The sequence below is a fragment of the Pteropus vampyrus genome, unplaced genomic scaffold (assembly GCF_000151845.1).
Source record: "Pteropus vampyrus isolate Shadow unplaced genomic scaffold, Pvam_2.0 Scaffold570, whole genome shotgun sequence".
In the NCBI taxonomy this organism is placed as follows: Eukaryota; Metazoa; Chordata; class Mammalia; order Chiroptera; family Pteropodidae; genus Pteropus; species Pteropus vampyrus.
In genome coordinates, this window is record NW_011889351.1 from 192,354 (window position 1) to 212,918 (window position 20,565).

The 20,565-nt window shown below is 54.5% G+C and overlaps 1 protein-coding gene across 4 annotated transcripts; it reads left to right on the top strand.

Moving 5' to 3' along the window:
* The first annotated feature begins 5,168 nt into the window (after positions 1–5,168).
* Positions 5,169–17,750, top strand: STAC2 (SH3 and cysteine rich domain 2). 4 transcript variants are annotated; one of them, XM_023525542.1, is made up of 12 exons: positions 5,169–5,633; positions 11,654–11,699; positions 11,808–11,960; positions 12,315–12,412; positions 12,563–12,653; positions 13,684–13,796; positions 13,886–13,958; positions 14,050–14,111; positions 14,553–14,650; positions 15,030–15,081; positions 15,440–15,577; positions 16,174–17,750. In XM_023525542.1, exons 1-12 carry the CDS (start codon positions 5,544–5,546, stop codon positions 16,276–16,278), a joined length of 1,119 nt encoding a protein of 372 aa, XP_023381310.1. In that variant the 5' UTR covers positions 5,169–5,543; the 3' UTR covers positions 16,279–17,750. The 4 variants fall into 4 exon arrangements, 3 of the variants coding, with proteins under 3 accessions (XP_023381310.1, XP_011382599.1, XP_023381311.1); XR_002778002.1 differs by having other exon boundaries at positions 11,654–11,960; positions 15,474–15,577; XM_011384297.2 differs by having other exon boundaries at positions 11,654–11,960.
* Positions 17,751–20,565: the final 2,815 nt, after the last annotated feature.

A 20,565-nucleotide genomic window follows, 5' to 3' on the forward strand; every position in this document is an offset into this window, starting at 1 on the left:
GCTGGGCTGTGGAAACCCCTGGGTAACCATGTCTTCAAGGGCATCAGTGGCACACAACGGTTAGTGCTTCAAATCACTTTTTGGTAAGAAAACCGACATGGACAACCATTTAGGATAGAGTCATGTCTTTAAATTCAAGTTCTGAGTGAACCACTTTGGCTACTCCTCCCCAACGCTTCCTCCACGGCACTACTAGATTGCTCATCCGGGCTGCAGTGAGTGAGCTTGAGAAGCCACATTGTGCAGGAAAATCCCATCACCTGGCCCAGCATTCAAGGCCATTTGTCCACCTTTTTCTGCCTTTCCCTCTCACCACAACTCTTCCCTTATGTTTGCCCACAGCTTCCAGAACAGGTTGTTCAGTTTCACACTTCTGTACCTTTGTCCAGGTTGTTCCTTCGGTCTAGAATACTCTGGCCCTTCTGCCTTTCAGTCCACTTAATGGCCTTTGTCAACTCAGCTGGAAGCGTACCTTTGTCCCCACTGCTCCCTACCCCCAAATAGGCTCAGATAGAACCTCTGTATTATTATTGCACTCTGTGGGTGCTATTTACAGGAAGGCTTCAAGTGGAAGAATCAGGCACCCCAGGTGTCCAGAGCCACTCTAGGCTCTAAGTAGGACCTCATGGATTAGATGCCTCAAATGTAGACCCTCAAAGGTCCTGGCCTAGACGCGCCTCAGTGCGGGACATCCAGTGCTGCTTTCTGTGCAGCCTGCAGGGGGCAGTGTGGGCCAAGAATGGCCCCCCGTTCCCGATGCTGCTTCAGCTGGCTCTAGACTCTCCCAGCCAGAAAACCTCTTCCCAGGAGGAGTTACAGGCAGACCCCATGCTCCCTGCCTCAATGTCTCCTTGATATCATCACCCTCACATGTTATCCGTGTGGTAGGGCAGAGTCACCCTCGCCTCTAATTCCTGATCCAGTTGCTTCTAGACTTCATCCTTCCTCTTTCCCCGCAGCTCTCAGCAGCAACCTCCACCCCAGTCTGTGCCCAGGGCCCTTTTCCAGCAAAAGGATTCTCCTTTAATAGTTTTAGGCCCTTCAGTGCTCATCTCTCTGAAATGCTAACCCCTAACAGCTCCCCCAGTTGACTGGGCTCCACCCCTTTGCTCACTCCAAAGTGATGCTATTGCTGCTACCTTGGTAATAGATGCTCAGTGGGTGTATAGGGCAAATGGCCTAGAGAAAGAAAGCAGTGGCTTTGGGACACAATCAGAGGCATCGGAGGTAGGAGGTGGGCAAAAGGGCACAAGGCCTGTGGAGGGGCAGCGAGGGGCTATGCCCACCCCCTATGAATGCTGTCATCTCTATATGCCAAGCCTCAAGGAGAAAATAAACAGAATAGAGGAGAGGGAAACATCTCCAACCCCACCGTACCCCTCACATGAGAGCAGGTCTCCTTGGACAGCCTGGACTTGTCAGGGGATGGGGAGGAATTTCGTGCACTAGAGCCCATGTCATTCCCCTCCGGGGAGCCTGGGGCGCAGAGGGAGGGAACAGTTTATTCAGGGTGTGTTAGGGACAATGCCACAGGTAGTGTGAGGGAGGCTCTATGCCAATGTCCTGTGCTCCAGGGGTTGGTGGCAGCAGCGGGTGGAGGAGCCCTCCTCCAGCCCCTGGGGACCTGGCTGTCCCAGATGCCACAGACGGGAAGTGTGTCAGGCACTTGCGTAAGAGCCTTCTATATTTCCATAAAGTCATAATTACAGATGCCTGCCACGGGCCTTAGCTCATTACAGCGGTATCTGCCTCTGGGACCCAGGAGTGGTCTGGCAGGGGGAGGTAAGGGAGCCTGGGCAAGGCCAAGCCACTCACATTGTTCTCTGCATCCTCAGCCCCACTGAGCCTGGGCTGTCTTTCTCTCCCCAGCTGGGAGATGAAAACCCAGACTTGGCCTCAACCATGACTGACTCCCCCACCCTAAGAATGCCAATTCTAAAGCTGGAGGAAAAGGCCAACCACCCATGTTTTCCACTTGGGCTATCCTTGGCAACCCATGGGAGCAGAGGCCACAGTGGGAGGGGCTTGAGCTGTAGATGTTTATGGGAGAAAATAGATCAGTCCTTATGGAAAGAGATGCAATCCCTCACATCAGAGAATCTCAGCGACACAGTGGAGGCACCCTAGGAGTCATCTAGGCCAGAGGTTTTTAATTTGGGGGGATCTTAGATTCTCTGAGGAGCCAATAAAAGCTCTAGACTCTCTTCCAGAAAATGTTATCCGAGTCCAAGATTAAGAATTCATCATCATCATCCATCATCATCATCATCATCATCATCATCATCATCTATTGTTTATTTACTCTGTTCAGTTCTCTACATTTAATAACTTATTTAATCTTCAAAAGAATACTAAACAATACACAATTATTACCCCATTTTAATCCAACTTCTCATTTCAACCTAATCCAGTCTAATTATGCCAATCTAAAAAGAAGGAAACCAAAGTCCCTCCAGAGATGGAAGTTCTCTACCCAAGGTTGCAGAACAGGAAGAAAAGGACAGACTGAGATGAGGACCAGGCTCTCTTAATGTGCTGGACATTGTGCTGAGTGTAGATTTGAAGTCATCTGGTGCATCCCACTGTCCCTGGGCTCCCGAGAGCCAAGTGCCCACTCTTGTTCACTTAGCTCTCCTAACAAGAGGCACCCCGGCAGTTCTATTTTGACTTCCAGTCTAGGGAGACCTTCTGAGAATGTGACTGACTGCCAGTTATCCTCTCGTAGCACCTTGCCCCTTGCTCTGCCCACCCTTCATTTCTGCCCTCTGAATCTGAGATGGGTCAATGTTCCATCTTTTCCAGGAGACGCTAGCCTGGCTGCTCTGCCTTGTCCCTGAGCCACTGCAGTAGGAGTTGTTGGCACGGAGACAATGACTCAGACTTAGTTCATGAAAGACCGTTCTGAAACATAGCCAGAAAGGACATCCAGAGGTCATAGCATCCAGCCCCCTGCCTCCTCCATATTTGCTCCACCTCGAGCTTCTGGTGTAGAGACCCTATGGCCTAGGGCCATCAACTTCCTTGGCTTTTCTTGCTCACTGGCACCATTGATTCTCCTGGGAATTCTTCCCCATGTCTCATCAGAATCTTTCTGGGTTGGCTCCCTCATGAAATAACAGGCTCCAAATTGCCCAGGAAAGTGAAGGAAGAAAGCTGTTTCTTCTTTCTGCCTCACAAAAATGCACTAAGAGGGGACAAATCTCCCAGAAGAAAGGAGGGAAAGAAGAAAATTAATTTTCCCTGCCTGTTTTCCCTCAGCTAAGTGGCCTACTATTCTCCTAACAATGAGGTAGCACTATGTCCACTTTGCTGATGAAGAAATTAAGACTCTAAAATGTTTACTTACCTACACAAAGTCACACAGTTAATTAGTGACTATGCAGGTACTGAACTCTAAGGAGCCCAGAGCTTCTGCTTTTGGGAGAAAACAGGAGTACCTCCCCCAGGATGTCTCCAAATGCAGAAGCCCCTGTTTGCTCCAGCCCAGGATAGATGGAGGACCTGATGACCGATCTCAGGATGCTCCAAAGCATCTTTACATCTCAGTTGCCTAGGGAGGGGACCCTGGGGTGACCTGGGCTGGACAAGAGGGAAGAGGGCAGCCCTCAAAGGGGATTGAGAGAAAGCTAGTTATGAATGGACCTTTGTGGAGACTGGTTTGAGGGCTGAAGCCAGATTCTATTGAAGCTCCTTTCAGGAAAGCTAGCACTCAGATAGTCTGTGGCTGCAGTGGATGGATCTGGAGGGGGAGAGAATTAAGCCCCCACAACCACAAACCCTCATGTCTGCCCTTGTCCTACTTCTGCCACTGACAAATAAATCTCTATTCCTGGACACAGTAACCTGAGCAGTGATGCTTCAATGGTGAGCTCATCTTTGGGCATGTGAGAGGGGGGACACAGGGTTCAGCCCCTCCTCCAGGGCTGGCATAAAGGCAAGACTTTCCTGAGTACCCCCCTATTGCATCACCCACAGCAGAAGAGGAGGGAGACAGACCCAAAAATCTCTACACCTACAGCTAAGGAAGATTCTCTCAACCTCCATCTTCCTTTCCTTGGACAGGCTAAGAGATGAAGCCAGACCTTTGTGGATGGAAAGCAGGACAACTGTGTCACTTTCCAGTCTTGTTGTTTGGACTTCAGCAGAGAAGGGGCCTCAGTCCCCACACCTCAGGTCCCCTAAACCTCTCCAAGACACACCCCCCTCCTATAGATACTACCACAAAAGGAGTTAGATAGGAGGGTAGGTAAAGGTGGAAGGAAGTGGGTTCTTACCCTCCAAGATATAAGACCCAGAGGGGACAGAGGCGAGGAAAGGGAAATGGCAGGTAAGCAGCAAGCATTAGAAGAGGTGTCTTCAGGCCAAGTGGACAGAGGACACCTTGGAGGGTAAGAACCCGCTTCCCTCCACCCTTACCTATCCCCTTATCTAACTCCATTTGTGATAAAATCTATAGGATGGGGTGTATCTTGGAGAAGCTTAGGGGACCTTAGATGTGAGGACTGAGGCCCCTTCTCTGCTGACGTCCAGATAACAAGACTGGAAACTGACACCGTTGTCCTGCTTTTCATCCACAAAGGAGCATTGCCACGTCTGGCCTTTGACACATGATGTTAAGTTGTCCCTTCTCTGCTTGAGAAAACCCCTACCTCATAGACCAGGGGTGTGTATATTTGGAGAGAGTATCACCAGAGCAGAGAGGCATCCAGGTAAATGGGGCAGAAGGGTCTCCATTCTTCTCTCCACTTTGCTATCAAGAAGTCCTGACTTCGATCTCATTCTCAGCTATCTTGAAGATCCATTCTCCCAAAGCCATCCAGACTCTAATATGATCTCTCTAGCTTTCCCTCAACCTTGTCACGCCCCATTCCAAGTTTTTCACTGTAAAACTGCCCCCTCTACTTCTTTACCCTCCAAACCCCTCCCCATCTTGTCTAGTACCCCAGGCTCCGCCCAGCTCCCCCCCCCCCGCCACCCCGGCCACCGCGGCAGCCAATAGCTGAGAATCAGATTTGCATAGCAGCGCGGGGGAGCGGGGGAGGGGAGGGGGAGGGACCAGACCACCTCCTAAATCAAAGTTGGGAGGCGAGGACTGGGCGGAGGGGGCCTCAGGGTGCGGGGCTGGGGCCCTCGGGGGAGGGGAGGTAAGGGGGAATGGGGGGCGGGCCCAGAGGACAGCGGAGCCGGCCGGGAACGGACAGCTCCGTCGCTCCCTCCCTCGGCTCATCTCCGCGTCCCCACTTCCCTCCTCCCCTGGCTCCGAGCAGCATCCTCAGCAGACCCTCGATCCTCATTCCCTGGGTCGTCCCTCTCTCGCCGCTCCGTGTAATTACCTTGCTTCTCTGGCCAACCCGGGAACTTTATCCGCCAGCTCCTGGGAGTGAGAGGTTGCTTTGCCTGGGCTGGGGTTTCTCCTGGGGCTCATTGGGGGGCAGTCTTCGGAGAGGGCTTCAGGGTCCCAGAGAGACGCCCGCCAGACGCAGCCTGCCCCCAGCGGGCCTGCCGTCGGGTCTCGGCACCCTCTCCTCCCCTATCCCCCAACCATGACCGAAATGAGCGAGAAGGAGAATGAACCGGATGACGCGGCCACCCACACACCCCCGGGGACCGTCTCTGCCCTCCAGGAAACCAAGGTAACTCGGGAGGCGCGGGGCCTGGACCCCTGACCGGTGAGCCCCCGGCCCGGCGCCCTCCTCTGGACGCGGTCGCCACTGTGGGCTCGGGTGCCTTGGAGTCACAGTAGCAGGGCCAGTGTGATCCCTAAGGCTCCGCGCGGTGGAGTGGGTTCGCGACAAGGGCCCGCCGAGGAGCCCCCATCGCACAAGCATGACACGCCCTTGCGCGCGTGATGAGCGGACGCGCTACCGCGACCCTCCAGGGAGGTTGTAACTCGGCTTTGTTGGAGGGAATCAGCGCAAAGAAGGCGGAGGGAGTGTGTGGCTGTGTGTAGCGGGTGTGGGCCGGTGTACGCGCCGGTGTGCGTGCGAGGCGCTCCCTTCCCGTGTCCGCCAGGTCTCTGCGTGTAGCTTAACCTGTCTCACTCTCTCTGCCTGTGTCTCGGAAAATGTCTCTACAACCTGTTTGTCTCTGTCTTGGTCTCTCTCTACGTGCGTCTCTCCCGGGTTATCTCGGCGTCTCTATGTGTTTATCTCTGAGTCTCTTGATGTCTCTCTCTCATCCGCCGCAGTCCTGCATTCTGCACCCTCCCGCGTCAACCGGGTTAGGCTCGGGGACTTGAGGCCGCGGCCCGGGGGTGCGCAGCTTCTGAGTCCGCGCTGGGGGCTGCGGCAGCGCGGGGCATCGCGGGCGGGGACCGGGGTACTGTCGCTGCAGCTCCAAAGCAGAAAAACAGGCAGTCTAACTCCCCTCCCGGGAGCAGAACGGGGGTGGGGCAGGTAAAAGCAAAAAGAGAAGTCATCGTAATTAATGAATGTCATAATTAACCCTAATTATGTATGATTGTTACTCCTGCGGGAGTCACAATGAATAAATTATTCCCCTGTGAAGTCAGGAGGAGCCCATACTCCTGATGCTGAAGGGGGTAAGAGAGAGTGCTGCTCACGTTACACGCCCCCATCCACCTCTAATCTTTCTGCTCCCTCCCCAAGTTCTAGGTGTTCCAGACTGCCCCGCAAGAAGTTCTGTGGGAAGCGACCGGAGCGGGCTTGGGAATGGGAAAAGAAGCGGCTGTGTCAAGGGCGCTTCCCCACCCCACCCCCCCGCCGCCCCCAGCTTTCAGGCCAAGACCCTCTTCCATGTCCCTTGAGGAGGGGGGTGTATTTTGTTCCCACCCTGCTTCTGTCATCCAGATGAGGAGGTAGAGCAGTGAGGACCAAAAATAGATGTGGTCTTTGGTTCCCCCTACTATCACTGGTTTATCTATGGCTCTCTCCAATGCTCATCTTCCTCTTCATTCTGTATTGACCACCCCCCAGGACATGAGGTTAATTCAAGGTCAAGGTCATCAAGGGAATGACCAGGGGAAGGAAGATGAGTAGGGCCATGGTGGAGTCTGGCTGAGGCACCTTAGGAAGCTCCCCATACCTAAACCAGAGGAACACAGTAGGTCTCCAGGTCCAAGTCTTCAGATATGCACTGGACCTTCTCCTGCCTCCTTTTGATAATGAGACCCTGAGCTTTCAGACCACAGCATTAACTTCCTCTCAGAGAGTCAAGTGTCTACTGGGAAAGGAATGCTGTGTTGGGGTGGAAGGATATTGCTTGGAATATCTGTAATAGCTTCTTTTAGGCAGAAAGTCCCAGAACCTGAGCTCTTTCCTGCGTTCCAAGACTCCTGATCTTTTCAGTTACCTCCTACTCACCCTGGACAGACACGCTATCCCCATGCTGGCTTCCCAGGAGCTTAGGGGCTTGGGGTCCTCCCAGGCCCTGCCCCGCTTCCCACACCAAGGCCTGGCAGCTCTACCCCTTCCTTAAGAACTCTCAGAAAGCAGGCATGAGTGAAAGCAGGCAGTAGTGCTGCCTCAGCAATCAGCAGGCTGCAAGCTGAGCTGTGTAGGGAGAGGGAGGTCTGGGCCTGGCAGGTTTCTACTTCCCTCTTCCCAGCCCCAAGACCCTCCTATGCTATCACCTCCGCGTCTGAGCCATGGAGATCCCAGGAGCAGGAGAAGAGGGGAAATGGACATCTGACCTGTCCCTTCTGTGCTAGACCAATCGGAGCCCTGTGCCTTTGCTCCTCTCCACTGTACCTTCCCCTTGGGAAGGACTCAGTAATAACCACACAGGCTTGGCCGCAGGGTCAGGAGGGTAGAGGTGGGCAGAGAGAGAATATTTCAGGGATCTTGCCAGCCTCCTTCCACTCCCCCTCCTTCGATTCAACCTGTCTCAAAGAAACTTCTGTCTCCAGACTGTAGGAGTTGGGGAGAGGAAAGGGAGAGGGTTGGCTGCGCCCACCCAGCTCAGTTTGAGGCAGGTACAACAGAGGAGGCTGGTGCCCATCAGGCAGTGAATTCAACATTCCAGGCCTATAATATCAATGTTTGGGGCCCTCTTGTCTTTTCTGCCAGCCCAAGTCCAGCCGCCTACTCATTTTACAGTTGAGTCTCACCCCTGTACCCAAGCTACTCAGCAACCTTCCTAGTGTTGGTATCGCTTTTTCTAAGTCCCCATAGTACCACATAGGGCCTGCCATTACCCTCTTTGGACCCTGCCATGCCAGCTCTGCCATCTGAGTCAGCTTGTGCCAAGTCCACCACCACCCACCACCAGCTGCTTAGTGCCTTTTCAGGAGCTGGCAGGAAGTGAGAAGGTGCCGTGAGGAATTGAGGAAAGAAGAGACCATCTAGGGAATGGGGAGGTGGGGGGGAGGCGGGAAGGAGATGGGCAGGCTAGGCCTTGCCTCTAGGAGGAGATTCAGAAGAATAGGCCCAATGGTTCAGGCTCCAAGCCAAACAAGCTACTGGTGCATTGGGAGGGTATAGGATCCAGGTGGGCCAGCTTGCCAGGGTACATGGCAACTTCTCCCCATGCCAGAGAGTGGGTCCAGGGACAGTGGGGGACCTGAAAAGATAGCTGGTGGGGAGATGGGGAAAGGTCCTCTCTGAGAATTAGGAGTCCCATGAGTGGGAATACCTGGCCAGGCTGAGCCAAAATGAGGTTTGGGTAGCTAAGCCAGATATACTCTGGAGTAGGCAGGCATCAAGCCATTTGACAGAGATGCCCCCTTCCTGCCCTCCAGCCACAGCCCTTGACATCCGCCAGCCACCACATCTGGGGCCAGGGAATCTCAGGCAGAGCCAGGGCTGCCCTGGTGCTGGGGAACATTCTGTTCCAGAGGCCTCTGAAACCCTGCAGAAGTGGCTTTTGGTGCTGAGGCCAGGGCACCACCAGGAAAGGGCACAAGCTGGAGAGTAAGGGAGACATGAAATCTCATCCCGTGAGGATTACTATGGAAATAATGGCTTTGGGAGGGGGAACATGATCGATGTCTTCAAATATTTGAAAGACTGATGTGTGTAAGAGGGAGTAGCTCTTCCTGTAGCCAAGGGAGGAACAAGGGCCGACAGGCAAAAATTGCAGGGAGGCAGGTTTCAGCTCTATATAGGGAAGCACTTTCCAGCAATTGCAGCTGCCCAAAGATGGAATGATTGTCCCAAAAGAGGGTGTGCGTCCCATCACAGAGGTGACCAAAAGAGTCAGATAACCATTCAGAGGGCTGCACAGGGTGATAAGGTGGGAACTGCTCTAGGTGGCCAGTCTTTCAAGTCCCTTCTAACCTTATATTTCATGATTGACCTGGTGGACAAACCCATGGTGCAACTGAGGGGCAGAGGTGAGGGCCAAGGGAAGGCCCAGAGCAGCTGGATGCTCCTGGTCACTTGGGCTCAACAGCCAAAAACACTGGTTCAAGTCCTGGCCTGGCTACTTATCAAATGAGGACTCATGATGAGTAAGTGACTCAACTTCTATGAGCCTCAGTTCCTCATCTGAAAAGTGGGACGATAATTGTCACCACTCAGAGGGGAGTGCCTGGATTAATGAGATGCTGCATCTGAAGTGCTTAGCTCACTTTCAGTCTTCTGACAATGACAGCCCCTCATTACATCTACAAATTTATGTTTTGTTTTTGCTTTTTGGACCCTGAGCCTTGCATTGCCTAGAGAGCATGTAGTCCTGCCTCCTTCCACTTGGATGTGGGGAAACTGAGACTCAGAAAGAGGAAGCGAAATGACTCGCCTTCAGATATAGGGTTTAGTTTGCCCCCACCTCCAACACATCCTTCCACAGACCTCAAGTTCTCTATGTCCATGGCCCCTGGGCAGAACATTGGATGGTTCACCTGCCTCTCTGGGCCTGTCAGAGCCCCCAGAGCCACATTCAGCCCGTAGAACACATTTGTGTTTTCACTGTCCCTCTGGCCCTCCGTCTCTGCCCCAACAGGCAGGCATCTGGGGCCTGGGGCCCTGCTTCTCATAGACACACAAAGAAGCCCACAGTACTGTCCAGGAAGCTGCATTTGGAAGGAGTTGGGCAACTCAGTGTATCAGATACCCCAGGGCTCTGGCTTCCCAGCTGGCACACTGGGGCCTTCCTTGTGCCCAAACATTTCCCTACCTGCATCCACCTCCATCTTGCTGCCTCTGGTCTCCCCTGGGACTAGAGGGGCCACCAGTTCCATCCCCTCGGCACAGTTGCCAGGCTGCCTATTGTGCCAGCTTGGAACCCTGGCCAAAGCTCACAGCCTAAAGCTGGGCCTCTGCCCCCTTTTTTCTATCACCGATGGAAAGGAGGGGGCGGGGGTAAGGAGGATCTCAAGAGGAGAGGAGTGGAGCAGGTATCTGGGTGGAGAGTTTTCCAGGCCTCATTCTGGGCAGACTCAAGAAGGGTGTGTTTGCATGAGCAGTGGGAATAACTCTGGCCTCACTGCAAAATGCAAAAAATGGACTCCATTTAGGATTCCAGCCACTTGTTCACATTTATTCAGCGAACACTGACTGAACACCAACTACATGTTGAGGCCTTGTGTGGGGATTTTAAGCAACTATCTCTGCCCTCAAGAGGCTCCTGGGAGAGGGAGAACTGAATGAAAACATAAACCTGATTGGAGCTACAATGGAAGTCAGCCCTGGGGGTGCAGAGGAGGAGGGAGTAGCTCCACTAAATAGAATTCCTGCAGAAAAGACAGTTAGTTTCCCAGGGAAGAGGAAGAGCCACTGGAAGCCCTGAAGAATAAAGAGAGTATTAATTGAATATGGCAGAGAAGAGGACAAGTAAGTCAAAAGCTCAGAGGCATGGCATGAAACATGGTTAAGTTCAAGTCCTCATGTTTGGGCTGCAAGTGGAAGGCAAGAGTTGGAGAGGCCTGTTTGGATGAGTTGAGAAGTCTCATTACTGGGGCAAGGGCCTTGGCTGGGTCCTGAGGAGCTATGACAAGTTTTCAACAGGGTCAGGGATCACCTCCCTGGCTGCTGTGTGGAGAGCAGGTGGGGATGAGCAAGGTGGAGGCAAGGGGCTGTGGCCCTGAACTAGACTGTGGGTGCTGGGACCTGAACTAAGGAAGGGCTGTGCAGGTGATGAGGTGATTGTAGAGGATGAGCTGGATGGAGAGCGTTTCGGAGGAAAAATCGGCCTTGAGGATGCGGGTCCAGGATGACCACTCCCCCCTCTGACCCTGTTCAAGAACACAGGTAAAAAAACAGGACCTGGTGTGTTTTGTTTGGCCCCCAAAGTATAACCATACAATGAAATCCTGTGTAGTCATAAAAAAGAAGGATGAAACTCTATGTATTGGTATGAAATAATTTTCAAGTTTTACTGTTAACTGAGAAAAGCAAAGTGCAAGAAAAATAGTATGCTACCATTTCTGCAAAGAAAAAGGTAAATAAAACCTCTTGAATTTGTTTCTACCAATTTCACATAAAAAAATCTAGATGTCTTTTGAAAAATTGGAAAACCTGTCAACCCTGGGCTGGACATAAGGACTAACCTCAGTTGGCTAGAGGAGACCAGCAGCTGCTCCCTGGCTGTGCAGTTGGCCACAGTCCCCACTACTCCTAATTAATGCCTCCCCAGCCAAAACTCCTTCGCTTGTGGACTTTGTCTGCCTGGCTCCTCTAGGCATCCCAAGGAGATATCCTGGAGAGGAGCCAGCGCCCTCTTGGGCTTCCACTCACAGACCCTCTTTCTTTTTCAGCTCCAGCGGTTCAAGCGCTCACTTTCCCTCAAGACCATCCTCCGAAGTAAGAGTGTGGAGAACTTCTTCCTTCGCTCAGGCTCTGAGCTCAAGTGCCCCACTGAGGTGCTGCTGACACCCCCAACTCCGCTGCCCCCTCCGTCCCCACCACCAGCATCCACAGATAGCGGCCTGACCACCCCGGCACCCTCACCCTGCCCAGTTCCACGCCCCCTGGCACCACTCAAACCAGTGAGGCTGCACAGCTTCCAGGAACATGTCTTCAAGAGAGCCAGCTCTTGTGAGCTGTGCCATCAGCTTATTGTGGGTAGGTGCCTGAGGTGGGCAAGGGGACGGGCCAGTGCTGGTGTGGGGAGTAGGCCCATGAAAGTGCCCGATATTGGGCTCTTGCCATTCAGGCTCCCGGTCCTAACTGCCCCTCATCCTGGATGGACAAATGAGCACTTTCGGGGATGGGCAGTTGCCCAGTGTTGCTCTGTTTACTAACAACTCAGGCTTCAGTGCCAGTTCACACCCTGACTATATGAGGGGTAGGCGTTAGGCCCTGAGGCTGGCGTGAGGCTGCCCAACCGCCTGCTCTCTTCTTACTCCCTAACCTGTCTCCTTTGCTCCTTGCCCATGGATGTACTAACCCCTCTTGCTGACCCCAAATTCTTCCCAGGAAACTCCAAGCAGGGCTTGCGGTGTAAAACATGCAAAGTCAGCGTCCACCTCTGGTGCTCCGAGGAGATCTCCCACCAGCAATGCCCAATCAAGACAGTGAGTGGGGACCACACAGACTGGCATGTGGGGGAGTGAGTACCCCTCCAGGCTGGTTCCTTACATAAGGTGGTTCTTGGGCTTGAAGAAGCCAAGTGCTCGGTGGGCTGTGACATCCCCGTGCCCTCTCTCTGGTCCCTCTTGCCACAGTGCTCCTCCTTCCGCCGCAACTTCAGCTCCCCCCTCCTGGTGCATGAGCCGCCACCAGCCTGTGCCACAAGCAGAGAGTCCCCACCCACCGGTAAGTGTCCCCCTCCCCCATTGCCTCTGTGGTGCAATGAGAAACTCATGCATCCCATAGACGGCACCTGAGTCACATTGGCACTGCCAGTTCTTGGCACTGCTACCACTTCCCTTCTCTGGATGCTCCTGTACTGAATGAAGGGTTCACTCATTCATTCATTCATTCCTCCTTCAACAGACACTTTATTGAGCACCTGCTTGGTGCCAGGCAGTGTACCAGACACAGGAACATAGCACTAAAGAAGGTGAAGTTCATGGTCTGTAAGGGAGCTAGACATGAAATGGATAATCATACCAGTCATCAATTAATCATCATTCAAATGAATTCCTGAAAGGAGGACAGGGAATAAAGAGAAGATAAAGCAGACACTGTCCTCATCCACAGAGACCAGGAAGGCGGCCTGGATACCTGAAGATGGGGAGTTAGTGCTGAGGATCTGGTGTGGGCAGAGAGTGACCTGAGGCAGGAAAAGGCAGTTAAAGAAAAGACAACACGACTATGATTGAGGGAGTGAGAGAGAGGGTGTGACGGGATCGTGGGTGCAGGGCCTTGGGGTCTATTTTAAGATTGTTCTTTGGACTTTATTTTAAGGGCAATTTTTATGTTTTTACAAGAGCCTTCTGGCTGCTGTGTGGACTGGAGGCACTGGAGGGGAAGCAGGGAGAGTAGTTGGGAGGACCACAACAGAGTTTGGCAACTTGGAGCAGGCTGGTAGCAGTAGAGATGGAGAGAAGTGGGCAGATTCTAGAAACCTTTGGGAGGTCGGGCTAGGTCATGAAGTGATATGGGCAGTGAAGAGAGTGAGGGATCAAGGACGCCCTGGGTTCCTGCATGGGCTCCGTGGGAGGACGGGCAGCTCTCCCTGCAATGAGGGAGACTTGGGCGGGGTGGGTGAGGGGAGACAGGGAGTTCGGCCTCAGGCATGCGCTGCCTGAGCTAGTGGAGGAGTCAGGGTGGAGATACAGGGCTTCAGGGCAGGGTGAGGCTGGCAGCTGGATGCCTGGCCTTGAGGGTGGATGCTTGGCAGGGGCCAGCGGGAAGGTGGACCCCATCTACGAGACCCTTCGCTATGGCACCTCCTTGGCACTGATGAACCGCTCCAGCTTCAGCAGCACGTCTGAATCCCCCACACGGAGCCTGGTATGTGGGCACCGAAGGGGAATCTTGGGGACAGAGGTCTTCGAGGAGGAGGGTCCAGGGGATGAACCTTCCCCTGTCTCTGTCCCCAGAGTGAGCGGGATGAGCTGACTGAGGATGGGGAAAGCAGCATCCGCAGCTCAGAAGAGGGTCCTGGTGACAGTGGTGAGTGGGGGTAGGGACCAGGGGCAGGAAGGGAACTCCGTGCGGGTACTTCCTGCTGCCTCACACCCTCGTCCCACCCTGGCATCTCCAGTATTCACAGCCCCTGCTGAGAGTGAAGGGTCAGGACCAGAGGAGAAAAGCCCCGGACAGCAGGTGAGGTGATGCTGACACTGAGCCCCCGGCAGGCCAGGTGGGAAGGGGATGTAGCTTCTCCTTGCCACTGATCCATAGGTGGATGAGAGCAGGCTGAGTGGGACCACCACCACTCCATCATTTATCCTCAGTCTACAGGGATGGGCAATGCCAGGGTGAGTGAGTAAGGGAGGCAGGTCTTACCCTCCCACCACTGACCCTAAGGGTGGGCAGTTCCAGGGTTCAGCAGGCAGCAGAGTATCCGCCTTCGCCATCCCTGGCCCAGTCCCTCCAGGGGTGTGTGAGCACAGCAGATAGGAGAGGCAGACCTCACCCTATCCTCGATCCAGGAGCACTGTGCCCCACCTCCTAGCCCTCGGGTAGCAAGGTCTGGGCAAGGGGATAGTGGCTGGAGTGAGGAAGGTGTTGCGCTCCCATCGCCGACCCAGAGCTCTTCCACAGCCCCCCAGGCTGCCCCTGCGGAAGGACTTGGGGCCCATGTACTCTTACGTCGCGCTCTACAAGTTTCTGCCCCAGGAGAACAACGACCTGGCTCTGCAGTAAGTTTTGTCTGTGTCAGCCATACTGGGCGGCCGCCTGGCTCCAGCCTCAGGGCTCTGCGCTCCCAGACCTTGGGACATGAGAAGGGCCTTCAGGAACCTTTTCCTGGTATGCTTGAGGCTGCTGAGCCCTGAGAGGAGTGGAGCTTCCCAGAATCCAAGAGAGATTGGTGCTGATGGCATGGCTCCTGCTCCTGCCCCAGCTCTGTCCTGGAGAGTATCTGCTATACCTGTGGTCACGTGGTATCCTCCTTCCAAGGGCATCAAGAATTCTCCCCCAGCTGAGGGGGATGCAGAGGATCTGGGGGCCCAGGACTGTTGGGATGTAGAGAGGGCAGGTCCCTTCTGCCCCATATGCTGCCCAGCTTTCTTCTCCCAGGCCTGGAGATCGGATCATGCTGGTGGATGACTCTAATGAGGACTGGTGGAAGGTGACTTGGCAGGGTGGGGTGCGGAGGGCCCCTGGTAAGCACCTCATCCAGCCCCTGCTCTCAATGGGCGCTGCCCCACCTTCTCTCCAGGCCCCAAAGACTTACCCTCCTCCAGCCACTGGTCCTAGCCAAGCCTAGGACCAACCCTCAGGCCTCGCTCTCTCGCTTTGACACCACCCTCACCCCCACCCCTTGTCCCTCTGCTCAGCCTGGTCTCTCTGTCCACCTCATGCCCCTCCCAACCCAGAAGCCACCCAACTAGGGCCTCGAATACAGAGAGCCCAGGATCTGGCATTGGCTCTAGAGAAACAGTGGGGGGTGGGGGTTTCACTGATGTTCATGCCAGCCTCATCCCCAGGGCAAGATTGGCGACCGGGTTGGCTTCTTCCCAGCTAATTTTGTGCAGCGGGTGAGGCCAGGCGAGAATGTTTGGCGCTGCTGCCAACCTTTCTCCGGGAACAAGGAACAAGGCTACATGAGTCTCAAGGAGAACCAGGTGAGTGCCTGGGCCCTGGAGTGGCTGGAGAGATGGGCGTGGGAGACGGGCAGCAGGAGTGGTCGAGTGCCGTGGAGGAGGATGCTTGCAGCCTGGCAGTGGTGGGGAAGGCAGGTTAGAAACAGTGGGACCTCAGTGCCCTCCTGTCCTCCTCTGTTGGGTTTTGAGGCTGGTGGCCAACACAGGCAGGGGACTGTATTACATTACAGGCAGTTTGGGGGAGAGGAGGAGCATTGGATTAGGAAGGAGTGTAGAGACTTGGGTTTGAATGCTGGCTCTGCCTTTGGCTTGTTGTACCTTGGCAAGTCCTTTTCCCTCTGTTACCTGCATTATGAAATGGGAGTGGGGCTGCATTAGACCAGCCGTTCTCAAAAGTCAGCCCCGAAGTGCTGCTCAATGTCTGCTGATGTCCTGATCTCGCTGCTGCACCCTGTACCTTCATGGGATCTGCTCCTCTCACCTCAACTGAGGGCTCAGACTACATCTGATGCTGGTTTCATCATTCCCTAGAGTGAGCCCACTGGGAGCCATCAGCAGGACTTGGGGCCAGGGCTGTAGGCAGTGCCAGGCCTCAGCTCCATGTCTCTCTGTCTCAGATCTGTGTGGGCGTGGGCAGGAGCAAGGACACTGACGGATTCATCCGCGTCAGCAGTGGCAAGAAGCGGGGCCTGGTGCCAGCCGACGTGCTGACCGAGATCTGAGTGGAGCCAAGAGAACCCAGATGCCATCCCTGCCCATGCCTGGCCTTTGCTTCTGGCCCCAGTGGGGGAGTGGGCATCTGCCCACATTTCCTCCCTTTGCCTCTCTCCTAGGAGCCACTCACCATGCCTTGGGAGCCTTCTGCACTGAGGAAGATTTTATTTCTTGGATCCCAGGGTGCCCTGAGGGGACTGCTCCTCTGGAACTTGGGGGTGAGGGAGGAGGATAAAGTGGGAGGGGATGGGGAAGCTCCAGGTAGGTCCACCCAGTGCCCAGTCACCCCCAGTCCAGTTGCTGTGCTGAGTCCAGCCCTGGGGAGCATTCTTGGGGAACTTCCCTGCTGCTTCCTCCAGAGAGCCTTCTGGAACCCACACCAGCTTTGCATGACTGACACCTCTGTCTCCCCACAGAGCTTCTGCTTGGGTCTATGTGTGTGTGACCATGCAGCTGTTGCTTTGGAAGTGGGGCCTTGGGAAGGTGCCTTCCTTGTCCCTCAGCCCTCTGCCCTGGGTTGGGAGGGGACCTGGCTACAGAAGATCCTGAGTCCACCTCCTGATCTCACCACCTCTGTCACTCCATCAATTCTCAGGAAAGTTCTGCGGGAATCTCTCCCATTACTTGAAACCTGGGCGGACAGAGGAGGGGAGGGCTGAGGTCTGGGAAGGGTGTGGAAAATCAGAGACTATACCGTCAAGTTGAACAGTCACCAGAGAGCAGCCTCATCCTACCCTTGTCCACTGGAAAAGGACACCCAAGAGCAACCAGAACACAGAAGTCCAAATGAGAACAAAAAACTGCCCCATGCTTGGTCAAAACAACCCCCATTTCACTATCAGAACTCTAAAAGCACCCAGCAGCAGGACCAACCAGCCAGGGGATCCTCACCAGGCCTGCCTCTACCCTCAGCGTTGACCTCCAAATGGCCCTTCCTCATCCCCCTCTCCTGGCTCTGCAGGCAACAGGGCTGCCAGGCTGCCGGTGCAGGGCTCCCTTTTACGGCTGTATTTGCCCCCTGGTCTTGGACACAGAGTCTTGGAAGGAAGAGGGTGAATCATTCTGTTTGGCCACCAGGAAAGGGAGTAGGTGCCCTGTAGGTAGAGTGGGCACAGGCAAAGAGGATCCCTCCCTTGTAGGTTGCTTTATTCTGGTGCCATCCTCCTCCCTCCCCAGCCCCCCCCCCCCCCCCCAGCTCAGAGTCTCCTCTTGTGCCCTTGATTGTGCCAGCCGATGTGACCCCCCATTCTGGGCACAGTCATGCCCTCCCATGCAATGCGAGGGACACATCCTCCTATCCATTGGCCTGTGCCCCAATTCTCCTCCCAAAAGGGGGGCTCAAGCCACACTGCCCTGTTTGCTGCCATGAGGCCCCCTCAGCAATATCCCAGGGGCGGGCCAAATGCCCACTGTACATGAGGCTGCATGATGGGTCTGATGGAGCATTGCTGAGGCCCCAGACTCTTAATTAAATGTTTCTTGTCCCAACCTGCCTGTTCTGTGTATCTGCTTGGGATAGATGAAGAAAAGTGGTAAGGAGTGGGGTGAGGGCTGGGGGCACTGAGAGGGGACAAGCCTCAAGGCGGAAGAGTTTCGTTCATCTCAGAGGAGAGGTGTTGGGGCTGACATTGCTGGGACCCTTAACCTCCTCACTCCCTTCCACTGAGTAGCCTGAGACTTGGGGATCTGGGGAAGTGTTTGAGAGAAGGGGCTGGAGAGAAGGGGCTGGAGAGAGGGAGGGGCTTTGGTCACTTTCACGTTCCAAGCACACCTCAGTCGTGAGGAGGCGGGCACATACCTCCAGCGTCAAGACGGTTCCTGCGCACCCAGCAGTGCCCTCTGAGACCGGCTGTGCCTTGGGACTCAGGGGCTCCTACCCATCCGAGGATCAGCCTAGTCCCCTCAGCATCCAAAGCCCGAGGCAGAAATGCTGGCAGCAAGGACAGTCGCGGACAGTGGGGCCCCTAGATGACTCAATCACAGCCGTCATCGGTAGCATGGCACAAAGCAAGCCGGCGGCAGCACCCCTCCCGCAGCTGTGCCCGCCGCCCACCTGCTCCGGCAGCGCTGCCTCCTTCCCCTCAGCCACCCCGCCACGTCAGCGGCACTGTGAGCACGTCCTGTGCTATTTATAGGCAGAGGGGAGCCAGGAGGGAGCGAGAGGCAGGCTGCGGGGGTGCCAGGGCAAAGCGGTGCTGCGAAATGCGGCGTGGGGGTGGGAGACCTGCCCCACCTGATAGGCACTCTCCGGTTCTGTCTTCCAGTCCGCCAGCACCAAAGCAAGGTAAGCCAGGTGGGACCAGACCCTGAGCTTTCTTTGGGCCACTTTACCAGAGAAGGCCCTAGAACTGGTGAGGGAAAAGGAGGATTCCCTCCAAAACCCCCTGGTGGTGGAGGTGAAAAAAGAGGTCACAAACCCAATCCAAAGGCAGAGAGGGAAATGTGTAAATAGGTACCTACTGTGCCCTGGGAACCAAGCCAGGAACTTAATTTTATTTAATCCTCTCAATAATCCAGTGAAGAAAGTAGTGGTATCCCTTTTCACAGATGAAGAAACTGAGGCCCAGGGATATTAGATGGCTTATCCAAGGTCATACAAGTTATCCAGCACAACCTTACCCCTTTTATACATGAAGTAACCGAGGCCCAGATGGACTAGTAACTTGCCCAAGTTCACCCGGCAAAATAGTGGTCAAGCCAGTCTCAGAAATCATGTCTCTTGCCTCCCAGTCCAGCTCTTCCCCCACTAGAGCTTGGGTCCCTTAGTACCTTAAACCAACAAGATAGAAAAAGACACCTTGAGATGCTGAGCCAGGGGCTCCAGGGATCAAGATCCCACCTCATTTGAGATAGTCAGAGACTTTCAGTTAAACCTTCTGCACACCCTGCTTGTGTCTGCCACCAGTCGGCAGCTGGCCTGGACCCCCGCCCTCCTCCCTAGCCCATTTGCCGCACTGCTGAGCACAGCAGCTTTTTCGGGTGGCTGAACCACTGACAGCATGCTCACAGCCTGGGGGCTGGGAACAGCTGGTGCTCCCACTGTAGCCTCTGCCCTCCTCTGTGTTCACTCTCGGGGGGTGGGGCTGGACCAGCAATATCATTGGCCTGGGGCAGAGGATGCCCAGGAACCTACTGGTGGTTGATGCCAACCCACCATTTGGCTCTGTTGTCTGACTCACATGTGCCCTCCATCCCCCACCTGAGCCTGAGTTTAACTGTGTGGGGATAAAGGTTACCTAGGCTTAGGGGAAATGCAAGAATAGGGATAGTCTGGGAACCAGCGACAGGAGGCCTAAAAGGGTAGAGATGGATACCAGAGGTGGGGCGGGGGACTCAGAGTGAGCTCTGTGCAATCCCACCCATCCTACTAGTGCCAGTTACTCCCTTTGGCCCTTTCAACCTTCTTCACCCCCATTCATGGCCCTCTCTCATGCGTGGGACAGGCTGGGGACATCTGCTGAGGAATGCAAGGAAAGCAGCCATGTACTTCCAGCCACAGCCCTCCCTGTGCTTGCAGGGAGCCAGCCTAGGTGGGCCCTCTCTTAGCCTCAGCGAGAGCACAGGGAAGGAGGTAGGGGACCCTATACCTCTTCTCCAGCTCATGGCCCTGCAGCAGCCACTATATGCAGTGCCTGTGCTGCAGCCCACTCTGAATCACACCCTCCCACGTCTGGGGAGGTTAAAGGTGGGTGCTAGTGTTCATGCAACGCTGCAATTCTGGGGAGTCCTTGGCCCCTCCAGGCCTTAGTTTCCTCCTCCGAAAATGGAGTTGGACTTGCTCAGGGTGACTTTACCCGGGCACTATGACCTACTTTAAAGGGTATGCAAAATTATGTAATGGGAGCAGTTGTATGCTTTTGAGAGAATGGACATATCTTTTCATTAAAATTTTGTAAGTTTCCAAGACCTGGAAGAGATCTAGCAGCAGTTACTTTTGATTATCTGCTTGTGAGGGGCCTTCCCAGGCATTGTTCTGGGAAGGGGTTGAAGCCCTGTGGCGGAAAGAGGTAACTTCCAGGCCTGAGGTGAATGACTAAAGAAATGACTAAACCCAAAGCTTCCCAAGAGATAGGCTCCTACAATCCATAAGCTGCTCCCCCGACCCCCAACAAAAAAAAGTGGGCAGTTTCCTACACCTGCAGCAAACCTGTGAAGAGAACAGCACCATCTTCTGGCCCAGGGTGGAAACTGGTTTCTGTGCTGCACGCTCAGGAGCTCCACTGCAGGTCCCATTCTTCTTACTTACCTTATTCTGCTCCCTGGAGGTGGAGCAGCCTTCAATGCCCTTTCTCCTC